The sequence below is a fragment of the Camellia sinensis genome, chromosome 4 (assembly GCF_055761805.1).
Source record: "Camellia sinensis isolate YWXY chromosome 4, ASM5576180v1, whole genome shotgun sequence".
Taxonomy (NCBI): Eukaryota; Viridiplantae; Streptophyta; class Magnoliopsida; order Ericales; family Theaceae; genus Camellia; species Camellia sinensis.
The window spans coordinates 167,321,693-167,340,782 of NC_138964.1; the positions used below are offsets into that span (position 1 = coordinate 167,321,693).

The 19,090-nt window shown below is 36.8% G+C and overlaps 1 protein-coding gene and 1 long non-coding RNA gene across 3 annotated transcripts; both read right to left on the minus strand.

Moving 5' to 3' along the window:
• Positions 1–10,266: 10,266 nt before the first annotated feature.
• LOC114322155 (chaperone protein dnaJ 20, chloroplastic) lies at positions 10,267–10,743 on the minus strand. The gene has a single exon (XM_028269417.2). The coding sequence runs from the start codon at positions 10,741–10,743 to the stop codon at positions 10,267–10,269; it is 477 nt and encodes a 158-aa protein (XP_028125218.2).
• Positions 10,744–13,100: 2,357 nt separating this feature from the next.
• On the minus strand, positions 13,101–17,241 carry LOC114278835 (uncharacterized). Of its 2 annotated transcripts, XR_014327868.1 has the most exons (3): positions 16,162–17,241; positions 13,456–14,854; positions 13,101–13,364 (listed from the first exon to the last, which is right to left on the minus strand). It is a non-coding gene; the product is annotated as an uncharacterized LOC114278835 (long non-coding RNA). The 2 variants fall into 2 exon arrangements; XR_014327867.1 differs by having other exon boundaries at positions 13,456–17,241.
• Between the last annotated feature and the right edge of the window lie 1,849 nt (positions 17,242–19,090).

Sequence of the window (19,090 nt, forward strand, 5' to 3'; positions counted from 1 at the left end):
AATCAAAGCCCAAAGGTAGTTCAATTAAACACAATTTCAAGGAAAACTACAAAAACATAATTTAAATGTAACATGCATGTGTTCAAATGAATTCAAGCTTCTAATACATGCTCCAAAGAGCCAATCCTTCCAAAAACATGGTGAATTCAGGGATCATAACAATAATATAGACATGCATCCAAGAATTTCCATGAAAACAACTCTGAACTTCAAGATATGCACATGCATGCATTATTTAAGCTTCAATTCAACAATCTAAACCAAAACTTGACTTCAATCTCTAAACTTCTGTGAACCATGCAAGAACTAATTTAATTCACAGTTATAAGGATAAATTCCCTACCTAGGTTCCTCAATTACAAGAATGGAAGCTCAATTATGCAATTAACCTTCAATATCTTTAAGTCTCCAAGCTAAATGCCTAGTTGAACTCAATTTTCTTATCTCTTTCTCTCTAGTCGGTTGTGGTATAAGGAAATGGCTGATGAAATGATACACAATCAAGTCTCAAAGTGTTGTAGAGATAGGCCACTAAGTGGCAAAAGGGTAAATAAGTCTAACTTAATTAATTTAGCTTTATTTAATCTAATTTAATCATACCAAATCACATTTCAATTAAACATGCCATAAAATCACATAAATTCTAATTAGCACATATCACCAATCAATTCCGGATTCGGCCGCCGATAAGGCCTTCAATTTGCAATTTAAAACATAACATATGAACAGATCATTTAACAGTCAAACAGATAAACATACATTTAAACTAACACATTCAATCAATTAGCTCAGAATTTCAATCAATTCAATTACTTATCATGATCGGTCTCAGTTTAGCAGTAATCAGTGGTGTTATCAGTAAACAGCAGTGAGGGTTGTCACAGATGGGACCCCGAATTCAGAGGCGTTTATCTTGGCCAATCGTAATATCCACGAAGGGCGCTCCGAATCCGGAAGCTTATTCGGCCCAAACGTGTCTTGCACGAATGGGGCTCCGAATTCAGAGGCATTTATCTTGGCCAGTCGTGATATCCACGAAGGGCGCTCCGAATCCGGAGGCTTAAACGTGTCATGCACGGATGGGGCTCCAAATTCTGAGGCTTTTATCTTGGCCAATCGTGATATCCACGAAGGGCGCTCCGAATTTGAAGGTTTATTTGGCCCAAACATCTCTTGTACGGATGGGGCTCCGAATTCGGAGGCTTTTATCTTGGCCAATCGTGTTATCCACGAAGGGCGCTCCGAATTTAAAGGCTTATTCGGCCCAAACGTGTCTTGCACAGATGGGGCTTCGAATTCTGAGGCTTTTAATTTAATGAACTAAATTTCGGATAGTGAGGAAATAAGAAACCTTGCATTGAAAAAGTGAAATTTGTACACAGTGAACATTCAAAACAAGTATCATGCCCCACAAGTCGGGTTAATGATAGAATTTACTCAAATGCGTGGAATTCCAATGACGTAACAGACTTCTCCCAGACATGTCTTTGAGCCAATATGCCCCTATGCCGGCGATTGACTCAATCTAATAGGGGTCGTCGCAGTTGGGACCTAGTTTTCCGTAGGTGGGGCTCCTAGTAGCGGGAATAACTTTCTTCAGGACCAATTTTTCAGGTATATAACGTCGCAGCTGCACAGGTTGATTATATGATTTAGCGAGCTACTGCTGATACCACGCCATAGACGCGAGGGCAAGGGCTCAATTTCGGCGTTCTTCAATCAGAGTTAGATCCAAAGCTACCATCACGTCATTACGGCCCAAGTCGAAGACCTTTGTTTTCAGAGTGGGTAAGCCAATCTTTAGGGGGATAATTGCCTGAGTTCCAAAACAAAAGGCGAACGGCGTTTCCCCAGTGGACCACCTTGGTGTAGTGCGATGAGCCCACAACACACTGGAGAGGTCTTCAACCCACCTGCCTTTAGCTTTCTCCAACCGTTTCTTAATTCTGTCCAAAATGGCTTTGTTGGAGGCTTCAGCTTGACCATTGCTCTGTGGATAAGCCGAGGTGGAGAAATAGGGCCAAATATCATACGTGTTGCACAATTCTCAGTAGACGCCGCAATCAAACTGGGTGCCGTTGTCTGAAATAAGTGCTCTTGGAATGCCGAATCGTGTTATGATATTTCTCCATACAAAACGCTTAATATCAGTATCTCGAATGTGCGTTAGTGCCTCCGCTTCGACCCATTTTGTGAAGTAATCTGTCACGATAATCAAAAATCGCTTGTTGCCCGGGGCACGAGGTAATGGTCCAACGATGTCAAGTCCCTAGCGAACGACCAAGGACTAGTGATAGAGCTTAACTCTTCGGCAGCCTAATGGGTTAAAGGGGAAAACTTCTGGCACTGTTCACATTTCTTGATGTAACACTCGACATCAGCTCTCATTGTAGACCAATAATACCCCTGTGTCACAGCTCGATGAGTCAAAAAGCATCCGCCAGAATAGGCACCATAACTACCTTCATGTATTTTAGTCAGGAGTTCCTCAACTTTATCCGAATGGACGCATTCTAGGTATGGACCAAAAAGGAATTTTTTGTAGAGCTTTCCTTGCGGGTCTAAGTAATATCACAGGGCTTTGTTTCGCAGTTTGTGTGCTTCTTTCTTATTCGTCGGGAGCTGTTCAGAAGATAGGAATGCAGTGATAGGATCCATCCAACTTGGACCTGATTCTATGATATTGATTTGAATTGACTCTGAGGGGGCAATGCTCGACTCAGGGATGAATCCTACTTCAATTGTCTGTTTAATTTCTGAGTTGATGGGGAAGGCTAGGCAAGCCAGGGCATCTGCATGTGTGTTCTAATCCCGGGTTATTTGATTTAGTTCATAATGGTCAAATTTTGCCAGCAAAGAATTCGTCATTTTCATGTAAGCTACCAAACTGTCATTTTTGGCTGCGTATTCCCATTCAATTGGTTAATGACTAGCTTTGAATAGTAGAAGATAAGTAGACGCCGAGCACCAAGGAGATGTGCATTCCGTAAGCCGGTTAACAATGCTTCATATTCGGCCTCATTGTTCGATGCATCGAAGCCCAGTTTGGCAACCTGCTCAATTATTGCCCCGTTTGGAGCCACGATCACTACACCCGCCCCACTGCCACGTTGGTTGGATAATCCATCACAATACATCTGCCAAACCTCCCCAACATAAATTCTCCAGTTCGGCTTAGGTTGAATTTGATCAGACTTAAAGTCGGCGAGGCATTCGGTGAATTCGGCCACAAAGTCGGCGAGCACTTGCCCCTTGATTGAGGTTCTAGGTAGAAATTGAATATCGTACTGGCTGAGTTCGAGAGCCCATTTTGAAATATGCCCTGATGCTTCTACACTATGGAGTACTGACTGGGGGGGTAGTCCGTTAGTACCCCAATGGTATGCCCCTAAAAGTAATGCATCAGCTTTCTTGCTGCCATGACGAGAGCAAGGATGAGTTTTTCCAATGGAAGGTAACGTGTTTCGGCGTCAACCATTGCTTTGCTCACATAATAAACTGGCCGCTACTCACTAAGTTCTTCCTTTAACAGAAGGTGTTGTCAAGAGCGGAACTGATCGGAGGTAAGTCTTTAACCCGTCCAAAGCAGCTTCGCACTCGGGGGTCCATTCAAAAGCTTTACCCTGCCGAAGGGTGTGAAAGAATTGTCGACAACAATCTGTGGAACGACTGATGAACCTGTTGAGTGCAGCAGCCATCCCCATCAGCTTTTGATCCTCTTTGACCGATCGAGGAGAGCCGAGTTCCAGAATTGCTGTGATTTGCCTCGGGTTGGCTTCGATTCCGCAGTGGTTAACAATGTAGCCAAGGAATTTGCCAGATCCGATAACAAATGCACATTTGGAAGCGTTCAGGTTCATTTTATATTTGCAAAGAATGCCGAATGTCTCTTCCAGATCGGCTAAATGAGTTTGCTCTTCTTTGGACTTGACCACCATATCGTTAATGTACACTTCCATAGTACGGCCGAGTTGCTCCTTGAACATGGCAGTGACTAGTCTTTGATAGGTTGCCCCACATTCTTTAGTCCGAAAGGCATAACCTTATAACAATAGGTCCCTCTTGGGGTGAGGAATGCAGTTTTGTCTTGGTGTTCTAGATGCATAGCAATTTGATTGTAGCCTATTTAGGGATCCAGGAAGCTCATACGTTGATGATGTGCCGTTGCATCTACGAGTTGGTCTATTCTGGGGAGGGGAAAGCAATCCTTGGGACAAGCTTTGTTTAAGTCTGTGAAATCCACAAAAACACGCCAAGTTCCATTTTTCTTCTTTACAACCACAGTATTCGACAGCCATGTAGGATAGGTCACTTCACGGATTGCCCCGGTATCAAGCAACTGGTCAACTTCTTCAACAACGGCAGCGGTGTGTTCCGCGGCTGACCGCCGACTTTTCTAAATAATCAGCTTACATTTGGGATCAACGTTTAAGCAGTGCTGAGACACAGATGGATCCACCCCCGACATCTCATATGGTGACCATGCAAATACATCAAGGTTGCTAAGTAAGAAGGAAATTAGCTCCTGCATGTCGACTTCATTTAGGGAAGCGTCGACCATAAAGAACTTGTCAAGATTCCCGTTAATTTCAACCTGATCCAGGGCTCCGGTTGCCTTTTCACTTGGGAACCGCCCAACGTCATCACGGCTCTCTCTATCCAGCACCTCAATTGAATTCACTTCCAGCTCTCTTGGTGTCTTTGCGACAAGAAGATAACATGCCTGCGTCGATTTCTGGGAACCTCGAATTTGCTTAATGCTGCGTTCAGTTGGAGAGCGAAGGAGTTGGTGATAGGTGCTTGGCACGACTTGCATGGTATGCAGCCAAGTTCGTCCCATGATGAGATTATACAGTGATGAAAGCTTGACAACCAAAAATTTTACTTCCACTGATCGGGAGCCTGCCCGAACTAGTAATGTGATTTTCCCCAACGAATATTCCAAATTAGCGTTAAAGCCGAATAACGGATAATGAGCTAGAGATAGGTCCGACTCAGTGAAGCCGAGTTTGACAAAGGTCTTGTAGTACATAACTTCCGAAGTACTCCCTTGGTCAATAGGAACACGTTCAACGGTGAATCGGTTTACGCGTAGTTCGATGACCAAGGGATCAATGTGAGGGAGCGTTACGCTGACCAAATCAGAATCATCGAAAGTAATACTCGTAGCTTCACGTGGCCGTTTCACTGGTGTGATTTGCTTTCTGGGGTTAGGATGCGACTGAATTGTATGTACCGCGGATGCCGTCAGCAAGCTGTATATCATATGGATAACGCCGAGTAGATGTGAATCCTGCCGTAAAGCAACTGTTTTGGTTGAGTTGTTCTTTCGGACGTGTTGCTTAAGCCGATCGTCTTGTACTAACTCCTCAAGGCGATCCTTCAATGCATAACAACTGTCGGTATCATAACCGTGGTCTTTGTGATCTTCACACCGCCTATCCCGTCTTTTCGTGTCGAGAGGTCCCACCATCTTGGGTGGCCATTTGAAGAACGGAAGGTGTTGAACTTTAGACATAACCGTGCTGATCGGCTCCGATAACTCCGTATATTTCTTGTTCGCACGCCTTATGCACCTGGTATCCACTTAAAGTTGTTCATTAGCTTGGTGTGAACATTGGTCATTTGATCGGCGCGAATCTCGTCTTTTGTCTCATTTAGCCCGATTCTGTGGTTCAGGGCTCCGTGATGGTACAGAATTTATCGGTTGAACGATTTCAGATATGGTCGTCTTGTTGGCCTTGTGCCCGGCTTTGACCCGTAGGGCGTCATCTTCCACTTTGCAGTATTCCTTGACTTTCTTCATTAACGACCAGGCTATTTTGGGGGACTTTCCGGTCAAGGAGCTACGGAGGGCACTATCAGGATGCAATCCCATCTTAAAGGCGGTGATGGCCATGGAGTCATTGCAGACACCATCTACTAGATTAAAGCATTCCCAATAGCATGTCGAATACGCACGTAGGGCTTTCTCTAGTTGGATCTGCAATGCCCAGAGGGAATCGGCCTGCTTCGGCTGGACCTCATTGGTGATGAACCTTGCCCTGAAGGATTTTTAGAGTTGATGGAAGCTCTTAATCGATGTCGGTTCCAATTTATAATACCATCTAACGGCCAGTGGTCCCAAACTGCTCGGAAATATTCGACACATGAGGGCCTCGTCGTCTGCATGAAGCGTCATGGCTTGCTCATAATGACGAATGTGATCAGTGGGGTCCGATTTCCATCGTATAGAGTGAACGATGGAGCTTTGAACTTTTTGGGTAGCACTGCCCTTGCGATGCGTCGCACAAAGGGGTCATGTTGATCCTCTTCGTTTGAATCATTTCTTCTTCTCTTATTCCGTGCACGCGGACTTCCTTCGGAAGAACTGGAGACTTCGACTCATCCCTTCTTTTTAGATTCTGGGGATGATGAGTCAAAATCACTGCCACTATCATGTCTCCAAATTTGAGGTTGTCGACCATCCTTTCTCAAAGATCGTCTCAGGTCTTGGCGCGCGGCCTGTTGGGATTTTGCCACCTCCAAGGCCAAATCTTGTCAAAGGCGCTCGTTCTCAGCCATCATGTTTTCCAACCTCTGTTCATTTTGTTTCGCCTGATCCATAATCGCTTGCATTGTCTCATGTGCTGATGTCGAGGGTTAGTCGAAGTTCAAGGCTCTTCGTGCAGAAATGTTCAATGGCCCAAGCATGTTGCTTGGAGTGGTATCATCTCATGGCGTAAGGTCGTCAGCGACTACCGGAGGATCTTTTGTCATGCCCGCCATGGATGTGCTAGAGTATTCCCACAGACCGCACCAATTGTGGAGAAATGGTTTGGAAATACTCTCTGGATCATGTAGAACGCTCTTGATCCTCAACAAGTCACCTGAAAAGGAATGAACACTCCGGTCGGGGGTGCCGGAATTAGCACTCTGACGAATAAGTCAGTATATACTCTCTTGGTTGTTTATATCTTAAATTAATCTTACTTGTTCTCACATACCTTTCTTTGGCTAATGCTCCTCTATTTATATTTTTCTTTTGGGCCTCAGGATCGGGCCCACCCTTAATCCATTGCACATTTATGTATTCGGCCTTAGTTCGACTGGTTCTACGACCGATTAATATATTTGGTTTTGGGATCATTCAGGATGAAACCGAGTATAAATTTCGTCCTTGACTGTCCTCATACTGTTATTCGACTTTATTGCCCCCATAATATCCGGCTCCCAAAGTAACTAATCAAAAATGCAGGGCTTGATTTTTGTTTAAACAGAATATGGTTCAATTTATTTAACAAGTAATTTAGCTTATGGAGAAGGAAAAATTAGATAACTAACTCAGTTGAATTTAGATGAATAACACAATGAATATATCAATTGATATAGCAAGACTAAATAAAGAAAAATCAGTAAATGATTCTTTTTAGGTTAACATATTGTTATTTCAAAGATTTCAACTAAAATAGGCAAATCACAATTTATGAGGATATAACACACTATATCAGTTATACATCAACAAATATACCAACTAATGAAAATGCAATGAATGAACCATAACTAATGGAGAAGACCTTCAGGTTAGAACAAACTACTAGCTTCAATTCCCTTATCAGAGATTTTTTAGTCACCAAAGGTGCATTTCATTTTAGAGTACACAAACTCTCTCTCTCTCTCTCTCTCTCTCTCTCTCTCTCTCTCTCTCTCTCTCTCTCTTTCTCTCTCGTTGTTCTTTCCCATTAATGGGAGACCCAAGGAATCCCAGACCGATCTCTTTTTCTCTGCCTCTTGATTCCCGATTCTACCCTTCTGAGGTGCAACTCCTCTGTTACTACCTCACTCATAAGAACAACGATGATCATCACTTTAAGTTCGATGTAATTAACAAGATTGATTTGTACAATTTCGACCCATTCGATTTTCCTAGCGTTGCTTGTTTCAATTCAGTTGAGGAATGATAAAGAGGCGTTTTTTTTGTGTGTGTATGTGTGGATAAATAAGTAATTTTATAACCAAAAAAGAAAGATTTACAATGAAGTTCAACACACATCTTTGTAGAAAGCACAAAAATAAACAGAACCAAGCTACTCCCACCAAACGACACAAAACTAAGCCTACAATGAGGATTCAAAATTTTCCTCTCGCACTTTTCAGGGTATGAAGTTTCTCTTTGAGTTTTCTTCTATTTTCCTCTTTAGAAGTCTTCTCATTACTGGGGTTCCTTAGAGATGGACTCCCTCTATGATTTAGAATATTCATTTGACACAATAACTCTTGACTTGATTCACCGTTCCCACACTCTCTTATTTCACAAGATTTAAGAGCTTCAAAGGCATTAGATATAGAGGGGCTCGAAGACCATGTTCCTCTCTCTTCGTTTATCTCTGTTGGTGAAACTTGCACACCATCTCTTTCCTTTTTCTTCTTTACCACTTCCTAAGTCAGAATTTGTGTTTTAGTCTCCTTGACTCTCCACTCTTGTTTGAAAGAGAGAGGATTCAATGTCTTTGTCTTTTGCGGGCACATATTAATGGTATGACCAAATGTCTTACAAATATCACACCTTTGAGGCTTCCATAGAATCTCAACTCTAATCTCATACAGGTCACCATAACCAAGAATTATTTTGAAAGACTCGGGGATCCCTTTATTTGCTGTCACTTCAATACATATTCTCGCAAACGTAAGTCTGCTTCTGTTGAAAGTAGGCTCATCCAAATAAAGAGGTGTTCCAATGATGCTAGTAATGTAACCCAAACCCTCTTCAATCCAAAGCTCAAAAGGAGCATTATACAACTTTACCCATAACAACACGCTAAAAAATTCACATTTTGACAGTTTCAGCCCAGGTTGCCATTTTTTAACAACAATCAATCTAGCCCCAACATAATAGGGGTCATCTTCCAAAATTTTGTTCATAGCCTCTTTCCTTTTTATTTTAAAAAGGAAGGGAGACACTCTGGTACTGTTATGTAGCTGCTAGGGTTTTGAAGGAGTGTGGTGAGAGGAGGAGTATGAGTGCTAGGGTTTTAATGGAGTGTTGTGTGGCTGCTAGATTTGGAGGTGGAGATGAACATAGTTGTTGTATTGGAGTGAAAAGCATACAGAGGAAGAGATTATGCGACACGATGGTAAACAAAGGTTTTATATATAGGTAAAATAGTCTTTTTACTTTTGTCGTTAATGGGGTTAACTATGCATTTTAATCCAGAAATTACAGAGGGTCATGTGGTGATTTTCAAAAGTTAAAGTGGTAAACCACATGCTACCCAAACCGCAGAGGGTAAAGTCCACAGATAATTATGTGGTAATTTTCAAAAGTCAGAAGGATAAACTGCACGTAATCCAAATCATAGGGATAAAGTGAAATTTACCCTTATAATTTTTTTAGTAGATTTACATTGAAATATGAAGTGATTAAAGAGGTGTGTGATACATGCAATTAGGCTTTTCGTAGTCTTATGTATAGGACATGGTAGGATGATTCATGTTAAGAAACAAATATAAATACAAAATTCAAAAACATATTAAAACAATGGGTAAATTATACTTGTGGTCATTATATTTTGTTTCTTAGGTCATTTTGGCTCATACATTTTCAATTGACTCAATTTTGATCCTTAATTTTAGATTTTTTATCAATTGGGTCTAATTAATTGCAATATAATATTTTTTTATGAAAAATACGCACATAAATGTCATGTATCATATTTTTAAGAGCAAAATTATAAATTTATTCAACTAATTTAGTGAATTTTTTTTCTTTTTTTTTAAAAAACACTAATTAAGACAAAATTTGAAATTAATTTAGTGAATTCTTTTTTCTTTTTTTTTAAAAAAAAAAACACTAATTAAGACAAAATTTGAAATTAAAGGTCAAAATTAAGCCAATTGAAAATGTAGAAATCAAAATAACACAATATGTAAAATGTAAGGACTACCAGTATCATTTGCCCTAAAATAATTGAGTGAGATTGTGTAGTTTCTTATGTTATGGTTTTACTGCCCAACACTACAGAGGTTAGTTGGCAAACAACATGAGAGATCATGATGAAGGTGATAAATGGTAGCAAAAATGAGAATTAGTACAATTTTATTCTAATTAGTTGTCCATGACCAATGTAAAGCAAAGTACTTATTACATATAGAATTCATTGAGGAAGTGGGAGGTTATTGTTCCTTCAAATGAAATTTAAACATCATAAGTTTTGTAAATAGTTGAATAATGATTGGAATACATTAAAACAATATTATGAACAAATGAAACAAACTAGCATTAATATATCAAGCTCTCTTCCTCTCCATCCGATCTGAAGACCGCTCTCTTAGCCCACAGAGCTGCCTCTCCCACACCTCCTTAGGGAAAGTTGATCCTCTTTCTTTTACACTGCAGCATCCTAATGACGAATCAACCAAACCCAACTCATAATCGTACATTCTGCGTGAACTCGGATCAGACAGTGTCTCGTAAGCCTTTCTGAGCTCAATGAACCGCATGGTGGACTCCTCTTTGGCTGATGGAGGACACACATCAGGGTGGTACTGAAGAGCCATTGTTCTATAAGCCTTCTTGATTTCATCAAAATCTACATTCTCTGAATCAAGAGAAAGAACTTCATAGAAATTGGTGTGCACTTTTTGTATGGCCAAATTTTTAGCACTGCATGATATAGTTTTGGGCTTATAGAAACCCTTTTGCCTAGTCCTAAGCCAGGGAACCATTTTTTGCATCTTGGGACTCATCTGCAAGCAAACATCCATTTTGAATCAATCACACGCGCGCACACAGATCTTGGGTTATTCATATGGATGGAGTGTTTGAGGACTATATATATAGAGAATACATGTTAGCTAGGTTATTACTTTTTAAGGGTATGCTCCTCTCCAGTTGGGCATCCCAATTGGAGGGTGTTGTTGGCCTTTGTGGGTCTTATCACGGGCTCTACTACTCGATGATTTGAACAGTTCAACTTGTAAAGCCCTCCTCGTAGATCATAATTGCAAAAAAAATAAGTTGATTAAATAGCCGTAACCACATGATCAAATTAGATTTGACTTAAAATGAATAAATAAACGGTTTATTTTCAAAGTCATACTTGTCATCTATTTTGTGAAGATAAATTTGATATGATCACATTGTTATGATTGTCCGATCAATTTAATTTTTTAAGAATGAACTACTTGAAGAACTATATAAGTTAAACGATTCAAATAATTGAATGAGTTCCGTGATAGACCCACAAACACCAACACCCTCTAGCCCATTTTTTAACAGAAGAGGTCTTGCATGGCAATTGAGCTCATGAAGGGTCTAGTTGAGGGGTTTTGTGTTTATTCATACTCATCTCAATGATTCGAATCGTGTTTTTTAATTCTAAACAAGTATATTTTAAATATAAAAATTAAATTGATTAGATATTAATCATTAAAAAATTGAATTAAACTTGACTAAAAAAAAATTAATGTTAAGTACGATTTTCAGAATAAGACTATTTTATTTTTTGAATACTAATATAATTTAATTAATGTGCAATCAACTTGAGTTTTAGCTTAAATAATTCACTCAAGAAACACTAGAAGATGGATAATTTTAATTATCGAGTTAGACTCAGAATGAACCCGTAGCCTCTCAATCGGCCCTTCAATTCAATTACTAATCAGGAAGAAGGCCTCATCTTCTTTTAATAGCCTGTAATTTTTTTGTTATGTCCGCATATTAATTTATTTAAGTAACAACTAAGACCGCATTAACGCGGTTTTGGTAGAGACCTGTTGAACGCAGTTTTGGCATGAAGTGATTTGCTTTGTTGTAGCTTGCCGTTTCCTCACTAATGTTTATCTTGTCTTTTGCTTCATAAAATTATTAAAGTGTAATGGTATAACTATTTTTTTTTTCTTTTTTTTTTTAAATATAAGATAATATGATTTGTATTAGTAAATCCACGTGACATCCATTCACCTGTATACAAGAGTGAAAATAGGACAAAATTTAAGATTATATGTTTCATTTTTTGTTATTAAATAGTTTGGCAAAGTACATCAGTAATCCCTGCATGTTACTTCTTATGTCATTTTGACCTCTACAGTTTTAATTGACTCAATTTTGACTTTTAATTTAATATTTTGTGCCAATTTAGTGCAATTAACAACACCATTAAGTTTTTTTTTTTTACAAAAAAATAATCACTAAATTGATTGAGATAACTCACATAATTGATTAAGTTTATAATTTTTTTTTATCTAAACACATGACACAACACTACAAGAAATGACACTTTTGGCGACCAAAATATTGGTAGCCAAAAGCCCCATTTTCGGTCGCCGAAACAAATTAGCGACTAATTTTTTTTGTCGCCAAAGTCGTCGTCTATACTCTGTCGGCGATAGTATTGGCAACTAAACTATTTTTGGTCGCTGAATGGGAACGTTTTGGCTACTAAACTCTGGTTAGTCGGCAAAGGTTATCTTTTGGCGACTAAAATATTAGTCGCCAAAAGTGAACATTTGGCTACGAAACTTTGAGTAGTCGGGAAAGGGGATATTTTGGCGACTAAATATTTAGTCGCCAAAAGTGTTCAAATAAAATTAATTTAATTTTCAGCGACTAAAAATTTTAGTCATAGATAAGTTTTAGTCACGACATTACTACATTGAGGGACTAAAGAATTTAGTAGCCAAAAAATTATTTTTCATTTTATTTTATTTTTTGCTACTAACCATTGGGTCGCCGAAAGTCTTCATTTATTTTTGGCAACTAAACTATTTAGTCGCCTAAAGTCTTATATAGTTTTGGCTACTTAATTTTTAGTCACTAAAAATCTTTGGGTTCTTTCTGGCTACCAAATATTTAGTCGCTAAAAATATTGATTTCCTTTTTGGCTACCAATTGGTTAGTCACTAACAAATTCACTTTTTTTTTTCTTTTTTCGCTACTAAACATTTAGTTGCCAAAAACTTTCTTTAGTGTTTTTTTATTATAATTAATTTTTCCACAACCTGTATTTATTTCGTGCAACCTGCACCCTGTATATAAACAAAATAACACATATATCTATTTCTATTTCGTTTCAAAAATACAAAAAATTGATCTTTTAACATCAAATTCTATTCAAATCAAATACAATCCAACCCAAAATAATAATTTCATAGAAACACAGAATCATACAAAAAAGATGTCCTCTGTACACAAAATTCTATATCAAATGTCATTTACAGAATATTTTGAAGGTGTAAACATGATGGGAAAATTAAATTTATTTACTAAAACACTTGCTTAATTTAACAATGAAGCCATTGATCTAAATGAAGTCATTGATCTAAAGGCTTCTCATCCTTCAAGCTTGCTTCATATAGTTTGATACCTTTCTTTCTGAAGACACCAACTGCAATATAATAATCAACCTCCCAATCAGTGGAAGCATTTAGCAAATAAGTATAGATAATTAAACAAACCAAAAACTCAAGGGATTCAACCTTGCCTTAATAACCATGGATTGCTATACTGGCTTAGTCATTGCCCCCACTTTTGCATCACTTTCTCAAAATCAAAACAAAGTTGGACAAAAAAAAAAAACCAATTCCCTACCATGAACAAGAAAGGATATGTTTTGGTTAAGAATATTATCAAACATGGAATGAGAAATCTACATCCAATAAAAAAAACATAGAAATCAAAATTTAGGAATTTTTTTTATAGAAAAAAAAAAGAAGGTAATAGTAAGCATCAATTTGACTAGAACCAACAAATGTTTCTTCCGTTTATTCGAGGGTTCATATAAAACAAATGTGATTTATGAACAAATTCAGAAACTGTTTCTTCTGTTTATAGGTTATTCAATTCTCTAAGCACTAATATGATTTATGAGTTGCATTCATCATAGACAAACAAATGTGTCACTTTTATCAACAAAGCAAACAAGAATAATAAGATGTTCTGTAGTAATTATTATTTCCTTTGTGATCTTGTAGTTTACAAATTCTTGAGTCTTAGTAAAATGACTAATTAAGCTAATGTATATTTCTATAATTAACTACCTCATTAATAAAGTATATATATATATATGAAATTTTTTGTACCTTCTTTTTTAGGAAGATCAAGTCCGAAGCATTTGGGTTTTTAATTGAAAAAGCTGTGAATAAAAATGCAAAGATGGAAACAGAGTTTGTTGTCTCAAGCAGAGAAGGAGGTACTTGTCAAATCTGTTGTGCAGGCAATTCCTGCTTATGCTATGGCATGTTTTGCCTTCCCAAAGAAGTTTAATGATCGTTTAAATTCATATACGAGTAATTTTTGGTGGGGTAGAGATCCTTTAGACCGTGGCCCTCACTGGGCAAGCTGGGACAGCTTGGGTTTGGCTAAATCAAAGGGAGGGATGGGCTTTAGAGATTTCAAAGCTTTCAATCTAGCCCTTCTTGCAAAGTAGATGTGGAGACTTATCACTCGTTCTCACTCATTCTGTGCTCAGATTTTAAAAGGGGTTTATCATCCACATTCAGATTTCCTAGCTGCTTCTAGGGGTAGAAGTCCATCTTAGGCCTAGGCAAGTTATCTCAAATACTTATGAGATCAGGAGTTCCATAACCATACAATCTCTAGTAAGTTCCATAATTTTCCACATTATTGGCAATCATCTTGCCCTTTTATTATTACTGAAATAAGTTTAAAAAATTATGTTACCTCATCTATGTTCTCAAACTTCCTTTCTGGCTCTAGAGGTTGACCACCATAGCTTTGAGTTGGACGTGGGGTCACATAGATTACCCTTTTAGAACTCATGCAACCCATGGCCTATATAATTCTTGGTGCTCTGGGAAAGTGAACATTTGGGTCCACTGGCCCTCTTCTTGGTGCTCTGATACACCAACGTCCCTCCTAAATTCACACAAATTTAGCTCAAATGAGAAAATTTAACTATCATTTCCACAATTCCCATAGCAAACTCGTAACTTATTTTACACATTGTAGCTAAATCTTGTATCGAATTTGGCACAAAACTTAGTAATTCTAAAATACAACACAATGTTTAGCTAGTCTTTCGAGAGTTCCAATTTGGCCTTGATCTTAATTTTTGACAATAACATTCATTGGAGAAGCAATAATTTTTCCAATGGACATGGACTCAAGACTATTTAACTTTATCAAACAACTTTTAAAATAAAAATAATAAAAAATAAATAAATAAGCACTAACAGAGACATTGAAATAGAAACTAAAAAAAATCAATTGGAAGTTTGGAACTCCTTTTAGAAGATAGAATCTTTGGTCGTTCCAAGAAGATTTTTACGATTCGATGGAACTCATAAAAGTAAAATCACTACGAACTTCATTAAGGCCCATTTGGGTGTCTCAAAAAAATGAATTGGGCCATTTTACTTTTAGCTCATTTACAAATTAGACAATTTAATTTATTTAATTCTCTTTAATGTGTGAAATGTGAGAGGCTGAGTATATTTTTGTGTGGGCAAAAATTCATCATGATGATGGATTGATGATGATAGCAAGGAAAGTCAATAGAACACTTTCGTCGTGGTTAATGTATTACCTGATTGGAAGCATTCCAATGTCCAAGTTAGAAAAACTTGAGAATAAAAATAAAATAAACAAGAGTTTACAGAAATAATATAATTTTTATTCACTGAATGTCCTCCAAACATTTCTCTTATTATTAGGATTTGACTATTTTTAATAACTCTTTTCTTTCTAACTCTACTCTTTAATTTGCTTAGATTATTTCTAACATATATTCCTACAACCTTAAACTAACTAAGATCACTATTATCCTAACTAAATTGGCATTAAGCGTGACTCTTTTCTTCAATTTCACACTTGATATATGAGAATTTTCTAATAGTGACGTTTCACCTCAATCGACATTTATAATTATCTATAATGGAACATGATGATTTAACATTTATTTTGATTTTCAAAACTTTAAAATATCAACTTTTAAATTGAATTAATTTTTGTACAAAACTAAAAAAAAAAAAAATTGGGGGGTTTTTGGTTTGGGGGTATTTGCAGGGGAGAGCAGGGGGTCCCTCCCTATACTAAGAATGATTTAACAACTTAGGCCTCATTAAGTATGTTGAGGAGGGCCATTATGAAAGTCACATGCATTTACTAACATCAAATAACATTAATAAGTGGTTTCATTAAGAAGGAAGACTGATTAGACGCACCACTTTCTTGAACAAACTGTTGAAGTAATCGGCATGTCTCCACAAGAGTAGAGAAATCAGCAACATGTTGTGGATTAAAGAAGAAAAGCAAGTGGTGGAGAAAAACCAAATTAGGCCCAAAGCAGTGCCTGGATGTACAGAGCTCATAAATGAAAATGAAAAAAATGAATTAGGCCCAAACATTCAAAAAAAATGAAATTCAATCTCAAACTGAAATTGCACCTAATAAGAGCTCATGAACAGGTAATTGAAAAAAACAATTAAATTCAATCTGGGCACTACCAAACCTCATAAACAGATGTCAAACACATGAGCATTGTCCAGTTTCATTTGAACATTTTGTCAAACACATGGTAAGCAAAAGGGTCAGAAGACAACAACAAATACAAGCATGGACGAAACAGGCCAAGTAGGAGTAGTAGGTAGAGAAAAACAAATAAGCAAGAGCAGTAGTTAGAAAAAAAACAAACATACTTAATGAGCCTTCCAAATTGACCAAACCATGGCCTCCACATCTTCTTTTCCAACTTCCCAAATTTAAACCCAAACCCCCAGTGTGACAAATTTGAAAAAGATTATGGTGTAACCCAGTGAACATTCCACCATTCTAGTAATTCAACCCATTTCCTCCATATCCAAGGACAATGAATGAACAGATGCCTCAACCTTAACATGGGTCGATTTGGGGTTGGATTTGGGTGAAGGTATGCAAACGGAAGAAGAAAACCCTAGAGGCTGAAATTAGGGGAATAGAGACTATAGAGAGGACATACCTTGGGTAATGCTCCAATGGTGGATTGAAGGTGGTGCTCGTGTGCGATGGCGGTAATGCTCTGTTAACGATGGAGACAAAAGCGAGAGAGAGAGAAAGACAGAGAGAGCGGGAGGAGAGCAGAGGCAGACAGAGATGTATGAGAGAGTTAGAGCGTGTGGGAGTGTATTTCTTAAACCTAGTTTATTTTCTTTCCCGACTAACTTTTTTAGTCGTCCATAATAAATAAAAGCTTTTCTCCGACGAAATATTTAGTAGCTAATTAATTTTGCCCCCCAAAATCTAAAGTCCAATTTTTAAAATTTTTAATTATAATTTCCGACTAAAATTTAGTCGTTAAAAGTAAATTAAATACCGACTAAATAATTTTCGTAGCCAAAACTAACTATACAACGACTAAACTATTTTTTAGTCGCCAATTGTGACATTTTTAGCTACTAAAATATTTTTTAGTAGCCAATTGTTGCATTTTTACCAACTAAATTGTGATTAGTAGCCAATTGTTGCATCTTTGGCGACTAAAATATTTTTTAGTACCCAATTGTTGCATTGTTACCGACTAAATTGTGATTAGTAGCCAATTGTTGCATCTTTGGCGACTAGATTATTTTTTAGTAGCCAATTGTTACACTTTTACCGACTAAATTTTTTTTAGTCGCCAATAATCAACATTCCCCAACTAAAAAAAATTAGTAGCTAAAAATGATGACTTTTGCCGACTAATATTATTTTTGGTAGCCAATTCCGTAACTTTTGGCGACTAAAAGCCATTTGGTAGCCAAAAGTGGTCGCCAAAAATGTATTTTCTTGTAGTGCAAGCTACTCATGTGCACATTTTTTTATAAAATAATGCTACCAATCATAATTACTTGAACCAAATTTAAACAAAATAAAAAAATAGTCAAAATCGATAAAATTGAAATTACAAAAATTAAAGTGGCACATGAGTCAAAGTATAGGAACTATCAATGTAATCTGCCCTAAATAGTTTCAAATGTAAGATTATATATTGAGTAATGCTAGAGATCCCAAAAATTCTACTAAAGTTTTTACCAAATATCCCACATAGATGTGGGACCCCACACAATATGCGTCCCATGTGAATCCTACACCCATGTGAGACATTTGATAGAACTTTTGGTAAAAAATTTTTGGATCTCTAACATTTTTATTATATATTTACATAGTGTGATCAACACTGTTCAAAAAAACATAGTGTGATCAAGAAATAAAAAATCAATGAATCATTTTTTTTCTCTCAAATACCTAACAAAAGTGAGTATTATCTCATTCGTAATAAAATTCATAACATCCTGAGTTGAAAACATCATATAAATAGTGTCAAATAATATTCCAAAATTTCTTATAATTACTTATTTGCATTATATGTCGTGCATGCACAATTTACATTGCTTAATGCATATTTTGGAACCTCTCATATTCGTTGCACTTCATAATAATAAGGATAAATTACAAATACACCTCTGAGATTTGTTTAAAATATAGATTATTCCATATGGCTTAAAAAATTACTAACATCTCCTTGTCAATTTTTTTTATTTAACAGAATTAATTGAAAAAATGAAATTTATAACTTCTCTCTTATACAGTAATAAAATTACTTGATTAATAATTGAAATATATTTATAATATCATTAAAAACTATTAATTAACTTGATAATTTATTAATAAATGAGTCATTTGTTATAAAATTAAAAACTTTAACGAGGCATGATGTAATTTTTAAAATTATAAAGATCAATTTATATTTTAAATAAATATCAAGGAGTATATTTATAATTTATCCTAATAATAATGATGATATTAGTAGCTAAGCTAGTTGCAACAACTAATAATAATAAGAGTTATAACTTTTTGACATTACCCGAAAGGAAATCGGTTTAGTAAAATGTGTTTCTTCAAATTAACCTCAACCAATACCATGTATTATATCAAATGATAAATATAAATAGGTGAGCATATTATAGATACTAATCTAATCATCTATCGAATTCCAGTGAATACTAATGATTTATTTATTTATTTATTGGAAGGGAATGGCTTCCCTCCAGTTCAATCATGAATTGCAGGATATTGTTGGACCCATGGGAGCTCACCACGGGTCCTGTTTCGATAATCTGAACCTTCAATATGTAG

Excerpts from the sequence above, each read along its gene's own strand:
- LOC114322155 (XM_028269417.2), bottom strand. The coding sequence starts at position 10,743 with ATGGATGTTTGCTTGCAGATGAGTCCCAAGATGCAAAAAATGGTTCCC.